We start from the raw sequence: 22538 nt of genomic DNA, 5'->3' as shown, positions 1-22538 counted from the left end.
TAGGAGATCCATGACTTTCCAATTTACTTTGGTGTGGGTACATGCATTGACACAGAAAGCATGTTCCTTAAATTAACTTCCTTGGTGCCCTCCTGAAATTATAAAAAAATAAAATCAAAACAAAGTCCACCTCAAGAATGAAAACATTTTCATTCATGTTCACTCAGATTAGATGGTTTGTCTAAAATAGGGATTCTCAAACTGTGGTCTGAGGACCACTTGTGGTATGCCAGATTACCAAAGAGGTCTGTGAGCAAAAGTCATCAACAAAAATGACTGACATGGACTGTGACACCGTTGAACATTTCCAATTCACTTCTCATGACTTGTTTTCTAATAATGCACATTATTAGATGGCCTGCATTTTTATCTGCATTAGGGATGATCATTAAGCCAAATATGTCAACATTGTTTTTTTTTTTAAATTGGCTAAGTGGTCCTTGATTTGAAAAAAAAAAAATGTTTGAGAAACAAGTTAAGCCATAATAGTGAATGCTCACAAATTGGGGCTATGTGATAGGGTTCAGTGTCAAAATTGTTAACCTAAAATTGAGAAGCAAAAAACAGATATTTGGAGTCTAACTATGAACTGGGCTACATTATTTAATTCAATTAAATTTTACTTTTCACATAAAAAATATCCAAGAAGCATAATGCATATTGAATGCTTTATACAATAGTTATTTACAGCACTGCCTTCCATCCAGAATGCAGTAGTCGTATGCAGAGATGTCACCTACCCACAACATTTTTTAACTGATTGGCTGGGACAATATATCGATGCATTGTGAATCGAGAAATTATTCTGGATTGATTCCAATTTTTCTGAATGCATTGCGATTCTCTCTCGAATCGATTCTTAGTTTAGTTTTTAACAGCAAATGCCACTGCATGCTTTAGATGCCTTTCACACACCACTTGAACCTACTATAAAATAATAATTAATAAAGTTCGAAAAGGTTGAAGCGAAGTACAAGGGTGTTTGCAGTGGGGCGTTTACATTAATCTGGCGTCACGAAAGCATTATATCTACATTCTCAGACTCAGCAGAACGCACGAGCGCTCTTCGTCGTGAGCATTTGAGTGTTTGGTTAAAAACACTGAATATTCATTAGGAAATAACAAAAACACACTAAGCATTTTAACATATTCAAATAATTATAAATGTTACTTTTAGAGTCTTACCTTAAAATGCTCCTGCAAGTCTTGTGCCATTGAGGTGCTCAAAAACTGAGAACCAAGATAGCGAGACCTGACAATCGTGGTCTTGTCCACAGCTTTATCGTCTTTGCCCATGCAAAGACCGTGGTGGCGAACCATCAACGCAACGCATTCATCAATCACTCGTATGTCACCTATGGAATGATGCAGGTTGCACCCACTAAGTGCTGCCCCCAAATGTTGCGCTGGTCAAATTGCGGTTGAAAAAATAAATGAAAATGAAAATGAAATTTAAGATCCCACAAGAAATTTAAGACCTCCTTATGGAAAATTCCAGAATTCAAGACATTTTCAAACCTTAAAAATCAAAAATTTTATTTAAGACGTTTCAAGACTTTTTAAAGGGGGGGTGAAATGCTAGTTTTCACTCAATATCCTGTTAATCTTGAGTACCTATAGAGTAGTACTGCATCCTTCATAACTCCAAAAAGTCTTCAGTTGTATTATATTTATAAGAGAAAGATAGTCTGTACCGTTTTTTCCCCAAAAAACACGAGCGGCTGGTGGCGTGACGTGTGGGCGGAGCTAAAGAATCACGAGCGCGAGTAGGCTTTTGCGTTGAGAGTGTCTGGGAGCTGTGACATTACCGCGAGGAAAAAAACATCATCCAAAACAAACCATGGCTAACAGTCAGATTCAGCCATATACTGTATTTATGAGCCAGAATCAGATCCAGAGGCTGAAATTGAACAAGAGCAGCAGCAGTAACGACTATAGCAGGACGTCTCTATGTGGTATGTATTGAAACTGTACATATTTGGTTTTGGAAAATGACTAAGTTCCACTGTCTTTTTTTTAAGGTGTACATGTGGAAAATGCAGTTTAATGCCAACATCGCATGTTGTTTACTTGATGTGCTTACGCGCCGATAGCTAAGTTAACAACACAGAGATATTTGAAGCAGTTTTACTCACCGCCTGCGGTTCCAACACACGATCGTGACCCTTTTTCGTTGGGACTGCATTATCCTAAAGAAATAAACGATATGCAAATCCGGCGTCAAACTGGGAATCCAACTCTTTAACAGTGTAAAAAACTCAGTATGCATGAAATAGCATTTCACCCCCCCTTTAAGGACCCACGGGGACCATGTCTTCTCCGAATTGAAATTGTCAATAATTGTTCTAATGGTGTTAATGTCGAAAGCTGTTTTGTGAAAGAGTTGGTTGGTTGGTTGGTTGTTTCTGACTTGTGGCATTGATTTATGACCTCTGGTTGCCTTCCTGAGGAATTTGGCTCATGTTTCAAACACAGTCCTGATCGACTCTTTTATTTGTCTGATTCGGGTCAGATCTTCTACAGCGACTTACAAATGAGGACAATAAAAACAGTCAAAACTAACAAAAGGTAAATGAAAAGTCTCAGTCAGCCTAACGCAGCACATGTGGCAATATATATATATATTATTAAAAAAAAACAAAGAAAAACAATTAGAAAAAAAAACTGACAGCTAGTGTTTGTTTTTGTTTTTGAATAAAATTAGAAGATATAAATAAATTAGAATTAAAAAAGAATAGAAAGTGCTAGAGTTAGACGGTCAAATAAAGATGGAACAGATGTGTTTTAGTCGTTTCGTGAAGATGGCTAAGGACTCAGATTGAGTTGGGCTGGTCATTCCACCAGGAGGGAACAGTTAATGGAAGAGTCAGTGAAAGTGATTTTGTGCCTATTTGAGATGGCACAATAATATGCCATTCACTTGCAGAACACAATAATACGCCATTAACTTGCAGAACACAGTCTTTTAGAGGGCACATAACTCTGAAGTAATGAATTTAGGTCAATGGGTGCAGAGCCAGTGTTGGTTTTGTAGGCAAACATTAATGCCTTGAATTTTGTGAGAGCAGCTACTGGTAGCCAGTGCAGAACATAGTGATGCCATGTAGTCAGAGAAGAGAAGTGGTCCAAGAACTGAGCCCTGAAGCACCCCAGCAGTTAAATGTTGCTAACTAGGAAGGATACCTTGATGGACCTGTCTAAAAGAGGTAAGACTCAAAGCACTGGCATGCGGTTCCTGAGATACCATTTCCCAATAGGGTTGACAGAAGAATCTGGTTGTACACCATACCAAATGCAGCAGACAGATTCAGCAAAATAAGTATAGAAAATTTGGAAACCACTCTTGCCAGTCTTAGGGCTTCAACAACTGAAAGCAACACAGTGTTTGTTGAATGTCCACTTCTGAAGCCAGATTTGTTGCTGTCCAGGAGGTTGTTCTGTATGAGAAAGGCAGAGACTTGGTTGAACTCAACTCATTCAAGTGTTTTTGCAATGAAAGGTAGAAGGGAAACCGTCTGTAGTTCTCTAAAAGAGTTGGGTTGGGTCATACGAACTTGTTTAAATGTTGAGGGAAAAACACCAGTGTGAAGGGATGTGTTAACAATGTGAGTGAGTGCAGGTACAATGGCTGGAGAAAAGACTGAAGGAGATGAGATGGAATAGGATCAAGCGGACAAATAAGTAGGATGATTGGAAAGGACAAGTTTAGAGACTTCTGCCTCCGAGAGTGGAGAGAAGGATGAAAATGAGTGTATGTTTACTGGTAAGATGTGTTTGACATTTTGTGGTGTAGCAAAATGTGCACTGAGGCTTGTAATTTTATTAATGAAGAGTGTGGCAAAGTCGTCAGCTTTTAGAGTTGACGAAGTAGGGAGGAACATGTTTTATAAGGATGTAAGAGTTAGGTGAATTGTTAATTTTGTTTTGATAGTATTTGCTTTTAGCAGTGGAGATCAATAGAGCAGTATGATCAATAGAGCAGTGTTGTGTGTTAATAAGTTACAGTTGGTTTGCCTTATTTGTGAGTAGCCATAGTTAACATTTGCTTAAGATCAAAAGAGGCAAGTAGAGTGTGGAAGTCTGCAGCCTGAGGTTTATCTAGGTGGCTGTTGAAGTCTCCAAGCATAATTAGGGGAGTACCATCCTCAGGAAAGATTGAGAGCACCACATCTAAAATTCTTCCACATAGTTACCAGGTCCTGAGGGTGAGGTTAAGAGCGTGGGTAATAGTGACTTAATGTGATTCAAATGAGCTGTTGATATACAGAGATGGTAAAGGATTAAATTTCCAATCATTAGAGATAAGCAGACCAGTCCCAGTACAGTCAGATGGAAGAGGTGGATTTCTTTTGGATTTCTTGTGTCAGCGTTTAGCGTAGTTGTTGTTGCTAGGAAATGCTTGTTTTGTTTACTGTGTGGAGAGATGCTGAAATCGCATTTGGGTAAGTGGGAAAAAGAGAAATTAGTGGAGAGAGCAGCAGTTTTAGAATTTTCCTCTGATTCGATCCACATCTCTGTCAGGGCCATGAGGTTTAGTCTTGAATGACTTGTAATAAAAGTAATAAAATCTGCTTTGTTTACTGCAGACTGGCAATTCCAGAGACCAATAGAATTTGCAAAGTGCAAAAGAGACATTTGCAAAGTGTGCCGGTTGTTAGGATTGTGCTGCCTGATGCAGTGTGTCATGCATGGTTTACAAATGGTAGCAGGGATCTGGAAACACAAAATCAAGTCAAGTCACCTTTATTTATATAGTGCTTTAAACAAAAAGATTGTGTCAAAGCATCTGAACAACATTAATTAGGAAAACAGTGGGTCAGTAATGCAAAATTATAGTTAAAGGCAGTTCCTCATTGAATTCAGTGATGTCATCATCTCAGTTCAGTTTAAATAGTATCTGTGCAATCATTTGCAATCAAGTCAACGATATCACTGTAAATGAAGTGACCCCAACTAAGCAAGCCAGAGGCGACAGTGGCAAGGAACCAAAACTTAAACAAAACAAGTGTTTCAGCAACAACAACTGCGCTGAACACTGAGATAAGAAATAAATGCACTTACGAGCTGCTTTTAACTTCTGCTGATTGACTGCTTCTCTCAAAGAGTATTTCTTTACACTGTCTTTTGCTGGCGCTTGAACACACTTTCCTGTTTATCACAACAAATGGCCAAGCAAAGTGTACAACACTGAAAAGGTAGGTGATACATTACAAGAGCAAACGCGATTTCAGACATGTATTCCAGAAAGTGGGTTTTGTTGGAAACTCAAGAGTTTGTTAACCCCAGAAAAGGTAAACTGTTTTTTGGGGTTAAATAAAAGACAAAAGTAAACCTCTTGTTAAGTTTTCATAGTAACTTACTCTGTAAACCTAAAATGGTGTATTCCAGAAAACCTGTTTAACTTACCTTTAACGTATTATTGTATTGATAATAATATAAAATGTAATAAATAAATAACACATTAATACTTTAAACCCATATATATATATATATATATATATATATATATATATATATATATATATATATATATATATATATATATCAATCACCAAAGCACTGAACAACATTAATTTGGAAAACAGTGTCTCAATAATGCAAAATGATAGTTAAAGGTCCCATGACATGGATCATTTCCTTATCTTTAAATGCTTTTTAATGTTCTCTTAGGTGTATTTATATTGTTAGTGTGATTTTTACATTTAAAATTTAGAAATAAAAAGCATTTTTAGATCCTGATATTGGCCCTCTGGCTTGAATGCTCTGTTTGGAGGGGCGTGTCTGCTGTGAGACACCGAGTAAACCACAACTGTTGTGATTGGCTGACATCGTTGCATTCGTTCATGTGTTCATGTGGAACCCCTCTCAAATATAACGTTATATATATATATTTTTTTTTTTTTTTTTTTTTTTTTTACTATTACAGCTGTCGAGAATGTTCGATCTTTTCCCATCACATGAAAGGCTGCAGTGATGAGCATTGAACAGAGTCTGTTTATCGCGTGGATGCAGTGATCTCATCATTATTGCAACACGTTATCTCACAAAATGCTTTCACCACAGCTAACAGCAAACACATGAATACAGTAAGAGCTTTGTTGTGCAGCATAACAGCATCATTCATTGTAACGGCAGTTTGGGCAAGTGTGCAGATATACTCGCGATGTGTAACAGCTACTAAGAGAAACAACACGAAGTTGATCGTTTAGTCAATGGCTTGATTCACTGATGCATAAACAGTATTAAACGATTTAGAAAGAAAGTCTGTGTGAACTTGAATGATTAGCTACACATCAGAAATCACTGATCACAGATCAGGCATTAATGAACACTGTTACTCACTGTTTGTGCCGGTGCTGTCGAATCCATATCATAAAAGTCTGTTTGAAACGCCTGTGCTGACATTGCGACTGAATTATATGTAAATATTTGGGCGGGCAAAGCAGAGAAAGGGGAGGTAACAATTCTCGTTACAACGTCACAACGAGGAGATTCAAGATCAGCCTGGTTGAGCTTCCATTTTCTCAAAGGCAGAGAAAGATAGAAAAATCTCGATTTACACCGATTCAAATTTCTAGAAACTTGGGGAGCATATACAGGCTAGGGGAACTCATATTAATGTAAAAAAAACCTCAGAAAGTGAAATTTTCATGTCATAGGACCTTTAAAGGCAGTTCATCATTGAATTCAGTTATGTCAAATCTGTTCAGTTTAAATAGTGTCTGTGCATTTATTTGCAATCAAGTCAATGATATCGCTGTAGATGAAGTGACCCCAACTAAGCAAGCCAGAGGCGACAGCGGCAAGCAACCGAAATTCCATCGGAGACAGAATGGAGAAAAAAACCTTGGGAGAAACCATGCTCATTTGGGGGGCCAGTTCTCCTCTGACCAGACGAAACCAGTAGTTCAATTCCAGGCTGCAGCAAAGTCAGATTGTGCAGAAGAATCATCTGTTTCCTGTGGTCTTGTCCTGGTGGTCCTCTGAGACGAGGTCTTTACAGGGGATCTGTATCTGGGGCTCTAGTTGTCCTGGTCTTCGCTGTCTTTCAGGGCAGTAGAGGTCCTTTCTAGGTGCTGATCCACCATCATGTCTGGATACTTACTGGATCCGGGTGACTGCATAGGTCACATAGGTCATAAGTACATAGGGTGTTATGTGAAGTGTTTCCGGTTCTGGTTTACCTAATTAATGCAGCCTAAAAATCCTTTAACGGATTTGGATATTAAAAGCATATTAGTATGTTATGTGTAAGCCAGGTTAAAGAGATGGGTCTTTAATCTAGATTTAAACTGCAAGAGTGTGTCTTCCTCCCAAACAATGTTAGGTAGGTTATTCCAGAGTTTAGGCGCTAAATAGGAAAAGGATCTGCCGCCCGCAGTTGATTTTGATATTCTAGGTATTGTCAAATTGCCTGAGTTTTGAGAATGTAGCGGACGTAGAGGAGTATAATGTAAAAGGAGCTCATTCAAATACTGAGGTGCTAAACCATTCAGGGCTTAATAAGTAATAAGCAATATTTAAAAATCTATATGATGTTTGATAGGGAGCCAGTGCAGCGATGACAGGAACAGGCTAATATGGTCATACTTCCTGGTTCTAGTAAGAACTCTTGCTGCTGCATTTTGGACTAGCTGTAGTTTGTTTACTAAGCGTGCAGAACAACCACCCAATAAAGCATTACAATAATCTAACCTTGAGGTCATAAATGCATGGATTAGCATTTCTGCATTTGACATTGAGAGCATAGGCTGTAATTTAGATATATTTTTGAGATGGAAAAATGCAGTTTTACAAATGCTAGAAACGTGGCTTTCTAAGGAAAGATTGCGATCAAATAGCACACCAAGGTTCCTAACTAATGACGACGAATTGACAGAGCAAGTCTTAGACAGTGTTCTAGGTTATTACAAGCAGAGTTTTTAGGTCCTATAATTAACACCTCTGTTTTTTCAGAATTTAGCAGTAAGAAATTACTCGTCATCCAATTTTTTATATCAACTATGCATTCCATTAGTTTTTCAAATTGGTGTGTTTCACCGGCCGCGAAGAAATATAGAGCTGAGTATCATCAGCATAACAGTGAAAGCTAACACCATGTTTCCTGATGATATCTCCCAAGGGTAACATATAAAGCGTGAAGAGTAGCGGCCCTAGTACTGAGCCTTGAAGTACTCCATACTGCACTTGTGATCGATATGATACATCTTCATTCACTGCTACGAACTGATGGCGGTCATATAAGTATGATTTAAACCATGCTAATGCATTTCCACTGATGCCAACAAAGTGTTCAAGTCTGTGCAAAAGAATGCTGTGGTCAATTGTGTCAAACGCAGCACTAAGATCCAATAAAACTAATAGAGAGATACATCCACGATCAGATGATAAGAGCAGGTCATTTGTAACTCTAAGGAGAGCAGTCTCTATGATACTGTCTAAATCCTGACTGGAAATCCTCACATATACCATTTTTCTCTAAGAAGGAATATAATTGTGAGGATACCACCTTTTCTAGTATCTTGGACAGAAAAGGGAGATTCGAGATTGGTCTATAATTAACTAGTTCTTTGGGATCAAGTTGTGTTTTTTTTATGAGAGGCTTAATAACAGCCAGTTTGAAGGTTTTGGGGACATATCCTAATGACAATGAGGAATTAATAATAGTGAGAAGAGGACCTTTGACTTCTGGAAGCACCTCTTTTAGGAACTTAGATGGTATAGGGTCTAACATACATGTTGTTGGTTTAGATGATTTAACAAGTTTATACAATTCTTCCTCTCCTATAGTAGAGAATGAGTGGAACTGTTCCTCAGGGGGTCTATAGTGCACTGTCTGATGTGATAATGTAGCTGACGGCTGAATGGTTGCAATTTTATCTCTAATAGAATCGATTTTAGAAGTAAAGTAGTTAATAAAGTCATTACTGCTGTGGTGTTGGGAAAAGTCAACACTTGTTGAGGCTTTAGTTTTCATTAATTTAGCCACTGTACTGAATAAATACCTGGGGTTATGTTTGTTTTCTTCTAAAAGAGAAGAAAAGTAATCAGATCTAGCCGTTTTTAATGCTTTTCTGTAGGATATGTTACTTTCCCGCCAAGCAATACGAAATACCTCTAGTTTTGTTTTCCTCCAGCTGTGCTCCTTTTTTCGGGCTGCTCTCTTTAGGGTATGAGTATGCTCATTATACCATGGTGTCAAACTGTTTTCCTTAACCTTCCTTAAGCGTAAAGGAGTAACTGTATTTAAAGTGCTAGAAAAGAGAGAGTCCATAGTTTCTGTTACATCATCAAGTTGTTCTGAGGTTTTGGATATGCTAAGGAATTTGGATACATCAGGAAGATAACTTTTGTGGTAGAAGTGATGGTTCTTCGATACTTCTTGTAACAAGAAGTAGAATTTATAATTTTAGTTTGTACAGAACTAAATAATGATCTGAGATATCATCACTTGGCTGCACAATTTCAACACTATCAACATCAATTCCATGTGACAGTATTAAATCTAGAGTATGATTTCGACAATGAGTAGGTCCTGAAACGTGTTGTCTAACACCAATAGAGTTCAGAATGTCTATAAATGCTGATCCCAATGCATCTTTTTCATTATCGACATGGATATTAAAATCACCAACTATTAAAACTTTATCTGCAGCCAGAACCAACTCGGATGTAAAATCACCAAACTCTTTAATAAAGTCTGCATGGTGCCCTGGTGGCCTGTATACAGTAGCCAGTACAAACATAACAGGTAATTTATCATTAACATTTGTTTCTCTGGATAATGTTATATATAGCACCATTACTTCAAACGAGTTATACTTGAAGCCTGCCCTCTGAGAAATCCTGAAAGCGTTGTTATAAATTGAAGCAACTCCTCCCCCTTTGCCTTTTAGACGTGGCTCGTGTTTATAACAGTAATCTTGGGGGGTGGACTCATTTAAAATAATGTAATCATCAGGTTTTAGCCAGGTTTCTGTCAAACAGAGCACATCTATATTATGATCAGTTATCATGTTATTTACAAAAAGTGTTTTAGTAGAAATCGATCTGATATTCAATAAGTCAAGCTTTATCATTTGTTTATCCATATTGAATTTGTTTTTTATTTGTTGAACCTCAATTAAATTGTTAACCTTAACTTTTTTTGTATTTTCTAGTTCGGGGAACAGACACAGTCTCTATAGTGTGATATCTAGGTGAAAGAGTCTCTATGTGCTGAGAATTAGCTGACCTCTGTGACGGGAGGCAGCTAGCAGACGGTCAGTTTAGCCAGTCTGTCTGCTTCCTGACCTGGGCCCCAGTTAGTCAAGTATGAACTCTAAGACTATTTGCCATATTTCAGGAGGGATGAAGACCATCTCTTTTAAGCAGGTCAGGTCTGCCCCAAAAACTCGTCCAATTGTCTATGAAACCTATGTTATGCTGTGGGCACCACTTAGACATCCAGCCATTGAGTGATGACAATCTGCTATGCATCTCATCACCACGGTAAGCAGGGAGGGGACCAGAGCATATTACAGTGTCTGACATCGTGCTTGCAAGTTCACACACCTCTTTAAAGTTATTTTTAGTGATCTCCGACTGGCGAAGTCGAACATCGTTAGTGCCGGCATGAATAACAATCTTACTGTATTTACGTTTAGCATTTGCCAGCACTTTTAAATTTGCCAAGATGTCAGGCGCTCTGGCTCCCGGTAAACATTTGACTATGGTGGCTGGTGTCTCTATATTCACGTTCCGTACAATAGAATCACCAATAACTAGAGCACTTTCATCAGGTTCCTCAGTGGGTGAATCACTGAGTGGGGAGAACCTGTTTAATGTTTTGATTGGAACAGAAGAGCGGTGTTTTTACCCACGACTACGCTGCCTCACTGTCACCCAGTTGCCCTGCTGCAGGGGCTCTGCTGGAACCGGACAATGTACAGGAATCCCTGAGCTAGACGCATCCAAAGCCGTATCTAGAGCCCTAACATTCTTACTGTCCTCAATTAAAGTTTGGATGCGTGTCTCTAATTCTGAAATCTTCTCTGTCAGCCTAACTATTTCCCTGCATTTATCACATGTGAATCCCTCATCAGCGACAGAGATAGATAAACTGTACATGTGGCAAGAGGTGCAAATAATGATAGCAGGCGAAGCCATTACTCACCGTGCTTGATGAAATATTCTTACTGTGGTTGTTTGATGAACTTGTGAAAAACTGGAGCGAGAGAGAGGAGAGGAGAATAGAGAACGCTAATGACAAGCTAACGAGTGCTAACGCTTTGCAGGTGTACTGCACTCACGGAAAAGTGAACGATCAAAGTTAATCTGATAAGATTGATCGATAATATCAGAAATATGGTGTGAATTAAGTTATATTTTACAACTTAAAAAACAAACAAACAGACAGTGATAGTAAGATAAAGATTCTAGAGAAAAAAATAAATAAAAACAGCTACACGGAGCTACGATTAGCTACAGAAGGCCAACAGGAAGTAGAGAAAACCTATATATATATATGAGGAAGAGTCATCGACATGAGGGTGAATCATTAACAGTGTTGGGAATGTTACTTTAAAAAAGTAATTGGTTATAGTTACTACTTGTTCCTAAAAGTAACTGAGTTAGTAACTGAATTACTCTATAATAAAAGTAACTCGTTACCAGGGAAAGTAACTATTTGCGTTACTGTAAAAAAAAAAAAAAAAAAAGTTGCTACATGTCAGAGAATTTGTACTTTTTTTTTCACAAGTCAGTTGAAATGAGAATTTGCACATCAACAGACAGCAAGAGTTTTATCCGGCACTTCAAGTTTTATCTTTGTAAGAAAAGTGTTTTTGGCCCCTAGCTTTGTAGATGCGTGTCACACATTACATGTACACATTACATGTGCACGTTCTTGCCTTTGACCACAATGAATTTGAAGTAGTGCTTATGTGTTCACCTTGAAAATGCCAACTTTTCATCGCCATTTCTGCTGCTGCGAATCTCTGTTTAGCTGTTGCGTGTGTGTGTGTGTGTGTGTGTGTGTGTGTGTGTGTGTGTGTGTGTTTGGCGCCGCTGGCGCAGCCGCGTGTGCCGGCATGTGTGTAAAAACACTGGCTCTGATTGGCTTCCATGAAACACATGACTCTGCCTTAGCCAATCATAATCGCTTATCTCGTTATTAACCCACCTGATCACTCGCTGTGTGAGCCAGGGGTCCGTTCGGATTGCATAGTTTATTAAATCAATGCATAGTAACGCACCACATTTAACGTTCAGTAACGTTAACGGCGTTGTAACGACGGGAAAAGTAATTAGTTAGATTACCGCGTTACTGAAAAAATAACGCCGTTACCTAACGCCGTTCTTTTAAACGCCGTTATTGCAAACACTGGTCATTAATGACATAATGTTAATTTTTGGGTGAACTAACCCTTTAATAGCATCTGCTGTGACCTCTAAGTAACCTAATAATTAGAATTTCCTTTAGGATTTCCAGTGTGTTTGGATTTACTGATTATAGACATATTGTGTCACCATCTCACCTTCCGAAAATTAAGCTGAATGGAAGGATGCCAGATGGAAGGGTAATGCTAGATATGCTGTAGCCACCACCACAGTTGTTAAATAAACACAACACACTTTTTTTTCCCGTTGAATTTTAATATTGGTTTTGTGGCCATCTCCCCTTCATTTGTCAGTAATGTTGGTCCATGTTCTCCTCCCATTTTACGAATGTCTGCCTTCTTGCTGTTGGCTTCTGAATAGAAGTTAAATGTTTTTCATTACCCTAATTAAGAAATGTAGCATGTTGGATTAAAGAACACGTAATTATTGGAGTTAGGATTGATGATCAGCTGATTTTCTCATACCACATTGCTAAAACTGTCTGGTCCTGCAGATTTGCTTCATTCAATATCAAGAAGATCAGGCCCTTTCTTTCGGGAACATGCTGCACAACTCCTGGTTCAGGCACTTGTTCTGTCCAGGCTGGGCTATTGCAGTGCTATCCTGGCAGGTCTTCCAGCCAATTCTATCAAACCTTTACAATTAAATTAAATGTTCCCTCCTGGTGGAATTGCCTGCCCAACTCAATCCGAGCAGCTGAGTCTTTAGCCATCTTCAAGAATCGGCTTAAAACACATCTCTTGCATCGTTATTTGACCCTATAACTTTAGCACTCTCTATCCTTATTCTATTCTAAATAAAATAAAATCTAACTAGCTTTCTAATCTTTTTGTATTCTGTTTCCATTTCATTTATTATTATTTAACAAAAACTCTTAACACTATCTTGCTTTATTCTTTTTCTATTCTATCTGTTTTCTTTTTATTTATTATATTATTTAAAAGCCCTTGCTATGCGTACTGCATTAAGCTAACTGAGACTTGTTATAGCACTTGTATTTCATTGCTCTTGTGTTGATTTTGATTGCTTCCATTATCCTCATTTGTAAGTCGTTTTGGATAAAAGCGTCTGTTAAATGAATAAATGTAAATGTAAATTGAATACCATGAATCATACTGAAGGATTACCATGTTCATACATCATGGTTCATTTTTTATATGGTATCATGGTATTTACAAGGTATTGTAGTACCATAATATCAATAATATAATAATCTAAAAAAAGAACATTACAATGGTACCATGCCAAGAAAACCATGAGCATCCCATGGAATCTTTTTCTAATAGTATTTTTTTTTTTACTACATTCCAGTTAAGAGGTTGGAACATATTTATAGTAATAGCAATATAGTATAATAGTAATATAGTAATTACCAACTGTAATAAGGGTAAAAGCACTTTTTGAAATCTTTGGCCACTTTCTGCCATGTGTTTCTTCTGCAGGGTATCCTGGAGCCATTGAACAGACAGAGGTTAGAGGAAAGTGAAGGATGCGATTCCAGTACAGTGTGTGTCGTTGTGAGCAAGAGGGAGAAGAACACCCCCATTCTCCTCTGTGAAGATGAGAACAGCCCATTCATCCCGGAGCAGATCGTACCACCTGACACCCCAACACAAGTGCCCACCAATGAATCAGGTTCCACAGAGACCTTCCCCATGGACTTTAATAAGACAGACTCCACTTTGAACACTTCTGTTGATGAAGAAATCAAAACCTTTGTAAGCAAAGACCCTGAAAAGACCATTTCCAACACAACAGGATCTGACTTCATTCGAACATCCCAACCTGCAGTGGTTTTCATGAGCGATTACACTACCATGGAAATCTTCCAGCAGGTCACTATGGCTGGGATTCAAGGTCCATCCATGCAAACAGTAAAACCTGCATTGGTTACTGTACATCCAGGGCAGGATTATGTAAAGCAGTCTTATTTGTCATAAGAAACAGTCCAGTAAATCCACCAGTGGCATGTAATAGTACTGAATTATTGAACCCAGAAATCAAAGTGCTCCGAGATGCTTTTATACAGTTTAGAGGACATTTACTGTATAGACATAGTCCCTCTGGAGATTAGGAACTTTGTTTAAAGAGCCACACAGATGGGAAATCAAAAATTACCTGTATTAAAGTGTATGATGTAGCTGTCCATCAGTGTAAACAATGTGCAAAGTAATTAAACCAAAAAGTACACGATTTATAAAGTTATTGGCTTCTAAAGTAAGGAGTCGACTCTGAATCGCTGAAACGAGTCGTTATAGATTTCAAATCTTTTGCCCATCTCTACACAGTAAAAACAGAAGTGTTAATTTAACTCCTAAAGAGTTGAATTTGACTCCGTTTCAGATAACATTTGGTCCCACTCAAAATCAGTGTAAAATTTACTCTTTGGTCAGTGTCAAATTTTTAGAGTTAATTCTACTCAATATTGTGTAAAAAATAACAATGAAATGTGTAAAATTATTTAACACTGTAGTTTAATCACACTGTTAAGAGTAATATAATTACACCGTATAGAGTTATTTATCTACATTTTAAAAAATGACACTTTCTAAGTGTAATATTTACTTTTCATTTCTCTACAGTGTTTAAAAAAAATATATGAATCATAAGATGCAGTGTTAATGAATTATATATATATCAACTACTATCCAAATAAAAACAGAGCACAATAACAGTAGATCACAGAACTCACAATTTATTGTGAAAAAATAAAGCATTTCAGTGTCATTGAAATTACATTGCAAACCCATTGCCTCGTCTCTGACAAAAACATGTATAAAATCATAAAAAATGTTACCAGAGAAAGCAATATGGCACGACAAGGAGAGTTGTGTCATTCCCTCCATATGACATTTGTATGTCAAAAGGCCTAGGGTAATGCAGGTTGTCAACATGAAAAAAAACAAAATCCTGCTTTGTTCTGATCACCTCATATGCATGGAAATGTTCTTGAAAAGTAATTGTACCTAAAGGCACTGTGAGTAGCAACAGTTTTTCACACATTATCAGAACTGACTCAATCTGATAAAACACGGGCACTTCAGATTCAACTTTGCCACAGATAACCAAGTTTGGGCGATAAACAAACCCATTATGTTTAGCCCAATTAACCTTCATAACCTGAATGCTACTGGGCACTTGCATTGCCATAGCAATTTCAGAACCTCCTTTTACCATATTTAAAGACACCATTTTTCCTGGACCAATGTCTAATCGACTAAAAGTTGTTGAACTTTGCCAACTATATGCCATATGATTCTGATGCTTTTTTGCCAGTGTTTTAGTAATATTTTTAAATGATTTAAGCTGTTTTTTGAAAAATTTATGCTTGCCCTCATACCTCATACACCAACTATGCAGGACAGGCCCAATTTTCTGGATGCAGCGGGGATAGTGGATAAGAAAATGGTGCTTTGGTAAAAGGTTTTTCTGAGGATACAACTTCTTAAACAGTGTGTGGTGATCCACAATTAAATGTTTTAAATATACACACAAACCTTGAGATAACATGGGCGAAAATATAATGTTTATTATTTGAAGCAGTAAAAGAAGCAGGCCCCAGTGTTGGTCAATAGAAGTTACTAAATCTCCAAAGATAAGAGGAACATTTCGAAGTAAGCACCAGGACTGAACTGCATTCAGTCCCAAATCATTAGATCCTTCACCTAAATTAACAGCTACAGGCCTGTTGTTTCTCTCCATGAAACCATAATCAAAACTTTGTATTCTTGAATTTATTTCTGCTGATGTAACATGTTTTTCCTTCAAATACAGAAATAATAACTTCAATTCGTACTGGCCCACCCCTTCTAACACATCATGCATCACATCAACTGAGAAATTCTCTGTCGTGTGAAAATACTCCAATGAATTTAATATGCATGACCTTTTCACGCCAAAAACGTATGGAAGGGATGGATTACAAGCCATTTCTTGACAGTGAGCAGTGTGTATATCTTTGGTGCGCAAAACTACTTTGGAAGAATCTTCAGAGAATTCTGTCTGAAAGTCCTCCTTTTCTGCTAAACAGAACCTGCAACAGTACCTTGCACTGAAAGACTCCACCAGACCAAACAAACTATGCAAACCCAAATTATCACCTGTAACCTGTACTACAGTGCCACGAACAAAACCATTGAATAATGGAATCTCAATACCATCACTCTCTAACAGTTTAATGTCTCGAACAATGGGAGCAAAAATTTCATTAAAACCATACCGTTTAACATCTTGAGTATGAAATAAGGCGCACAGGTGTATGTTAGCCAAGAAAGAATTCCATTTTGGAGAGAAGTTTCTTAAAGTAAAATATACTCCACCCAATTTATGAATACCTCGCTTAGGACCCAGAGGGTTGGCGACCTCAAAGTCATCATAGAACATCTGGATCTGTATTGTCTGCTTCTCAGTTGAGAACAGGGGGTGACTTTTAAAAAAAGATCCATCACAAATATCTCTCAGTCTAGAGTCGCTGGTAGCTGAGCTTTGCAACATTTCTGCAACATACTGACTTTTAAATATTGACTGCAGTGTAGATAAAATTGGAATATACATGAATTTATCTTGAACTACTACCTGATCATATGTACCAGTCTTTTTATTTCGTCTTGTGTCAAATCTCGAACCAATCACACATTCAAGTGGTTCTACTATTTCCCACTTGTCAGTCATAAATTTTGATCGCTTGTATTCCGAATTTAGAATTGTGAAAGGATTCTCTAACCCCTCAAAACACGCCTCAACTTTCTTGCACATTTCCGTTTCTCTTTCATTACTAAATACATGCTTTATCACTGTCTCTTTAGCATGCTGATGGATATCTTGAACAATCTCTTCCATGGAAATCACTACAGAATTCAGTGTACTTTGACCAACACCTGCCGCCTTTAGATCAGAAATTACAGCTGAACAACTATTTACAATGTATGGGGAAGATAACTGTGACTCAGCCTCTAAATATTCAGTCGACTGTTCAACATGAGACACATTACTTGTATTGACGGTACATTGAGGATATGAAAGATCATATTCTACAGAATCAACTAAACTGCTTCCATGGCACTTATTAAGATGCTTTCTTAAACCAGAAAAACTACCAAAAGAACGTGAGCATCCTTCTTGTCCACACTTCAAAAAAAGAGTCCTGCCCGTACATAGCCCATGAATTACCTTAAAGTGCTTAACAAGGTTGTTTGGACTTCCATGTTCACTTTTGCAAAGAAAACACTTCATAGCTCTATCTCAACTAACGCACCATCCTTGCCCGCAATTCTGCAACTCTAGGGGTCTCCTTTGTTTCCCCCATGTCGATGTTATAGATGGTTGTTTGCACAAATGTGAAAAAGCTGCTTAGGGAAGAACTGTATGACGTACCAAAGACGTAATGGGCTTTAAAGAGTTCGTCAAAAGCTCCAACTGAACCTGTTGCCTTGCATGGAAGTGCATGCTTGTCAACCACAATGAAGTAGGAGTGAATGGTGCTCTGTGTGGATCCCTGGGCGAGAAGGTAGGGCTGACTGCTTTGGGTGATGTTGTCTAGATGCTGCTGCACACTGGTTCCAACCTACAACAAAATACATTCAACAGAATTGTTTTGGTGACTAACTTCTGACAATAGATCAGATCACTACCAACTGTGCACAAGATTGAGCTGAGGAAAGATATATTTTAAACAACTGTTAAAGAATTCATTCACTTTGAAAAATGTTTTTGCTGATAATTATTCACCCCCGTGTCATCCAAGATTCATGTCTTTCTTTCTTCAGTGGAAAATAAATTAAGGTTTTTGAGGAAAACATTCTAGGATTTTTCTCCATATAATGAACTTCAATGGTGTCCAACGGTTTGAGTGTTTAAATGAAGGGTCAAATGTCTTTCTCAACGTAGCATCAAAGACTTGACAATACCTGCAGAGAAATAAGGGTCTTATATAGAGAAACGATCGCCTAATAATTAAAAATAATATACTTTTTAACCAAAATTTGACCTTTCCGACATCATGACGTATTGCGTGGCGCATCTTGAGATTCTACAACACATGCAATTGTTGTATTTTTTTTTTGAAAACGACTGATTGTTTTGCTAAATAAGAACCTTATTTCTCTGCTGGGATCATATCTAGAATTTGAAGCAACATTGAGAGACTTTGAACCATCAAACCGTTGGTCACCATTGAAGTTCATTATATGGAGAAAAATCCTGGAATGTTTTCCTCGAACACATACATTTATTTTTGACTGAAGAAAGAAAGACATGAACCTCTTGGATGACATGGGGGTTAGTTAATCATCAGCAAAAAAATAAATAAAAATTATAAGTGAACTAACCCTTTAGGCATACCTTTTGAAATCTGATGAGCTGATCTACAGCTTGATATGCAGAAAGCTTTCCCGGTCTCTTTCTACCTTGTGCAGATGGTGGCAGCAGATGTAGCAGCAGCAAGATGGCCGACATGTCACTGTCCCAGCCTACAAATAAGTAAATAAAAACCTGGTTAACATTATGCCATAGCATAGCATTCAAAATGACAAACTTGCACCATTACAAAAATGTAAACTACACACCTACATAACCCACAATAACAAGTAAAACAGTTCCATTCATACCATTCTCAACTTCAGCAGCTGACTCAGCATTGCGCATCAAATCCAAGAGTTCTGTGGTGGGTACAAGTCCATGGCATTCCTTTATTACTTTTGCTTTAAAAGTGGTTGGCCACTTCTCCAAGAATTTGTTGGCCGTGGCCTCACCAAACAGAAATCTGAAATCTTGTTCTATCTGCAATGTAACACACAGAAGTGATGAGTGATACCTAATGCTACATTGGATATTTTGGTGATGTTGTGAATTAAGATGTCATACCAGTCCTGGTGTGTCCAGAAATCGTGGGAAGACCAAGAAGACATCTGATGATTTGGCTTCATCGTTGACCATTGCTTGCCGATATATGAAGGTCATTTTCATCTTCTCACGGACAGTCTTTTCATCAGCAGAGTGTCTCAAAACGGCAATAGCTGCTTCCACATCCTCATCAGATGGCTCTCTGTCAAAGGTGAAGGGCTGACGAACACGACCTGGCCCTCCAACTTAAGACAAAATAAATTTTTTAAAACGAATTTCTGTACAATTCACAGGTCACCAATATAATCACGTCACTGATCAGTAAACATACCTTTAGGAGATTTGCTGACTGAGGCACCCCTTTCCTCTGCTGTTTTTCTTTGTATTGTCTTCAATCTCCATGCAAGGTATCCTGAACCACTCTCTGGATCATAGTAATGTTCCTAAGTAATTATAAATAAATTATAAAGGAGTAATATTAACATTTCAAAGAGTGAATATCTGCATAATTTTGCAATAACCCATTTACTTACATATCCATGTTGTGAGTATGGGTCTTCTAGATAGGGGAACAAAGCTACTATCCCCTGTGCATACATCACTCTGACACTTTTGGGGGGGGATGTTCTAGCATATGAATTCAAAGTTAACATTACACTCAAATTACATTGCACAACACACTTTACATAATTAATATTTGTAAAATAATAACAATGTTTATTTACAGCCCAGCTATATGCTTACCCATGTGTTTCTGTCATCTCAGCAGCAAGTATGTTTATCATCTGCCTTCTGGTGGCATCGGTCAGGGATTTGGTTTTATCATACTCATGCATAATGTGTTCACCACCAGGCTTTGATGTTAAGATTTTTTCAATCAACTATAGATGGAATAAAATGTGCTTTCCGTTATTGTAAAACCATATGTAATAATGATGGAAAAAATTGTTATCTAAAGAACACTTTCCATGGTGAAACAACATTTAGATTGGACTTAACAATATAAGCAACTTTGACTTAGCAATTTCCACTACTTACCGCTTTCGCCTCATAGTTTATGTGGCATGGCCTTTTAGGCTGGCTTCCTTCGGCAGCGGCTTCTTCTTCAACAGGGTCACACATTGTGAAATTCAGGATGACGGTGTCATCAGATGTACCCGAGCCTGATGATGATTGAGAGGCACCTGTTCATTATGAAATTGGTACAAAATATAGAAACATATTACAAGAAATGTAATCGGTGTTTTAAGACAATAAATGTTCTCATTTCGGCCTTTAAACTAAATAAACTAATTTGTGAATTGTCTGGATGAATACCAAGCCCTCCATTGCCCAGCATGATTCTCAGAGTTCCAGGTGACTCCTTCACTATTTCTTCAAAAACCTCTGTGTCAACTTCTGTGTCTGACTGGTCATACACCTTAATGTCTGGCTGCCTGCTTTCTGGTATGTTGAATTTTAGACATGCTGTTTAAAAAAAAATTAATAAAAAACCATGCATTCCCTTCTCACAAGAAACCAAGTTCATATTTAAGTTTGCCTCATGTATTCCCTAAATGAAGCAAGACAAGTATCTGCAGCCAATTATATGAAAATGAAAATATAAAGCACAACACAATTGATTATTGACCTAACTATATATTATGACATAATTGGTTAAAGCTGTATTATTTTGTCATTGCGTAATATATAGGCTATAGCTTTAACCTAATGTACCCACCTTCTTTCAAGAAAGCATCGAATGTCAGCTCAGACACCTTCACGTATTTCTGCTCTTCCCCAAATTGAACACGCAACAGCATTTTGTCCCTGTTAACAAAGAAAATATGTATTCAAAATCATAATTTAGGGCTGGTTCAATTAAGAGTTACCTATTCATTTCTCTCATGCACTATGAATTACTTAGATGTTACACTGCAGTTATAAATGGCGACTGAAGAAGACAAAGTTGTGCTGGTTAAATATAACGTAATATATATTTTCTGCAGCAAATTAGGCTAGTGTCCCATTAGCTACCAAATAACTGTGCCAAAGGCCAAAGTTAGCTAGCTCATTAGCTATTTTAGTTCAAACCGTAACCAGTTTAAAATTGTTAAGCCATGTTAAACAAACACGTCACGCAATCAGTGATCTAAGTTATCGTTTAATGAGACTAACGTTAACTATCAGAGGCATGCTAACATTACCAGTAACGTTATATATAAACCTACATGCGTTGCCTGGGAAGCTAAAAAACACGTTAGTTAAGAATAGCTATTAACTGTATTAAATCTTCTGTTGTTATATTGACCGAGTTAACGTTATTTTAAGCATAAATCATTCTGACAAACTTCATTCGTGAACATATTGCAACACATAAAGAAACACAGTTACGTTACCGATACGGATTGCTATAACTTGTAACGTTAATATGACCTCAACTAATATCAACACACTTTTAAAATTATGTAAATAAAAAATAAAATAAAAAAGCGTTTTGGTGTGGACAGCACAGGATACTCACCTAGCAATAGAGTTGCTCCTTCTCAATCTTCCTCCACCGAAATGCGTGCCAACCGAATAACAAGCACAGAAGAGTGGCGGGTATTCATCACTGCTATAGAGTTGAAATTGTCACTGCGTTTCTGCAGATTTTTACACTCACTTTTAACTCCACCGATTGAGCAGCTTTACTCCCCAAAATGTTGAAAATACTCTTTCTGGGTTAAAATAACTTTACTCTGAGATATTAACACCCCATTTTTTACTGTGTATGTACGTCACTAGGAACACTTTGCATAATAATCTCCGCCTACCGTCTTGGGAGAAACAAAGCTCTGACCTGCCCCACCCCCCCACACAGACGCTCTGGTTGGTGTGATGTCGAGGAGACAGTGTGTTTTTAATTGTAATTTTTACCACAATACCAGAGCAGTACAACAAATCCCTTTTGTTGTGTTCACAACATTTCACTGATGACTGTTTTTCTAATCTCGGTGAGTTCAAGGCGGGATTTTCAAAGCGTTAGGCCATAAAAGAGGGTTCATTACCAACTTCTCCGAATCACAACCTGTAAGTATGATTATGAAGTAATGTGTTTGTTTTCTCCCGAGCGTCTTATCAGTATGTGTGCTGTCTGCAGCCTTTATCTGCGCTGATCTTCATTTACAAACATGTCATTAAAATGAAGCGTAACTCCGTGAATACTCATCGAAGATACATGAGAGAGATATCTATAGAAAGCTTGACATGTCTACTTTAAAACTAAACAAGTGCTGCCGAAAATATTCTGTGATAAAGTAATCCATTTGAAAACAACGCGATGTCCGTTTTTCATG

General features: G+C 37.7%; 1 protein-coding gene across 1 annotated transcript; it reads right to left on the bottom strand.

Moving 5' to 3' along the window:
* Nucleotides 1-15055: 15055 nt before the first annotated feature.
* On the bottom strand, nucleotides 15056-21960 carry LOC113049845 (uncharacterized). Its single transcript, XM_026212515.1, has 10 exons — nucleotides 21725-21960; nucleotides 20942-21030; nucleotides 20260-20405; nucleotides 19966-20102; nucleotides 19755-19848; nucleotides 19553-19664; nucleotides 19243-19466; nucleotides 18987-19158; nucleotides 18721-18848; nucleotides 15056-17944 (listed from the first exon to the last, which is right to left on the bottom strand). The coding sequence occupies exons 2-10, from the start codon at nucleotides 21021-21023 to the stop codon at nucleotides 17627-17629; spliced, it is 1413 nt and encodes a 470-aa protein (XP_026068300.1). The 5' UTR covers nucleotides 21024-21030; nucleotides 21725-21960; the 3' UTR covers nucleotides 15056-17626.
* Between the last annotated feature and the right edge of the window lie 578 nt (nucleotides 21961-22538).

The sequence above is a fragment of the Carassius auratus genome, chromosome 30 (assembly GCF_003368295.1).
Source record: "Carassius auratus strain Wakin chromosome 30, ASM336829v1, whole genome shotgun sequence".
Taxonomy (NCBI): Eukaryota; Metazoa; Chordata; class Actinopteri; order Cypriniformes; family Cyprinidae; genus Carassius; species Carassius auratus.
This window is presented reverse-complemented; position numbering and strand designations above follow the sequence as displayed.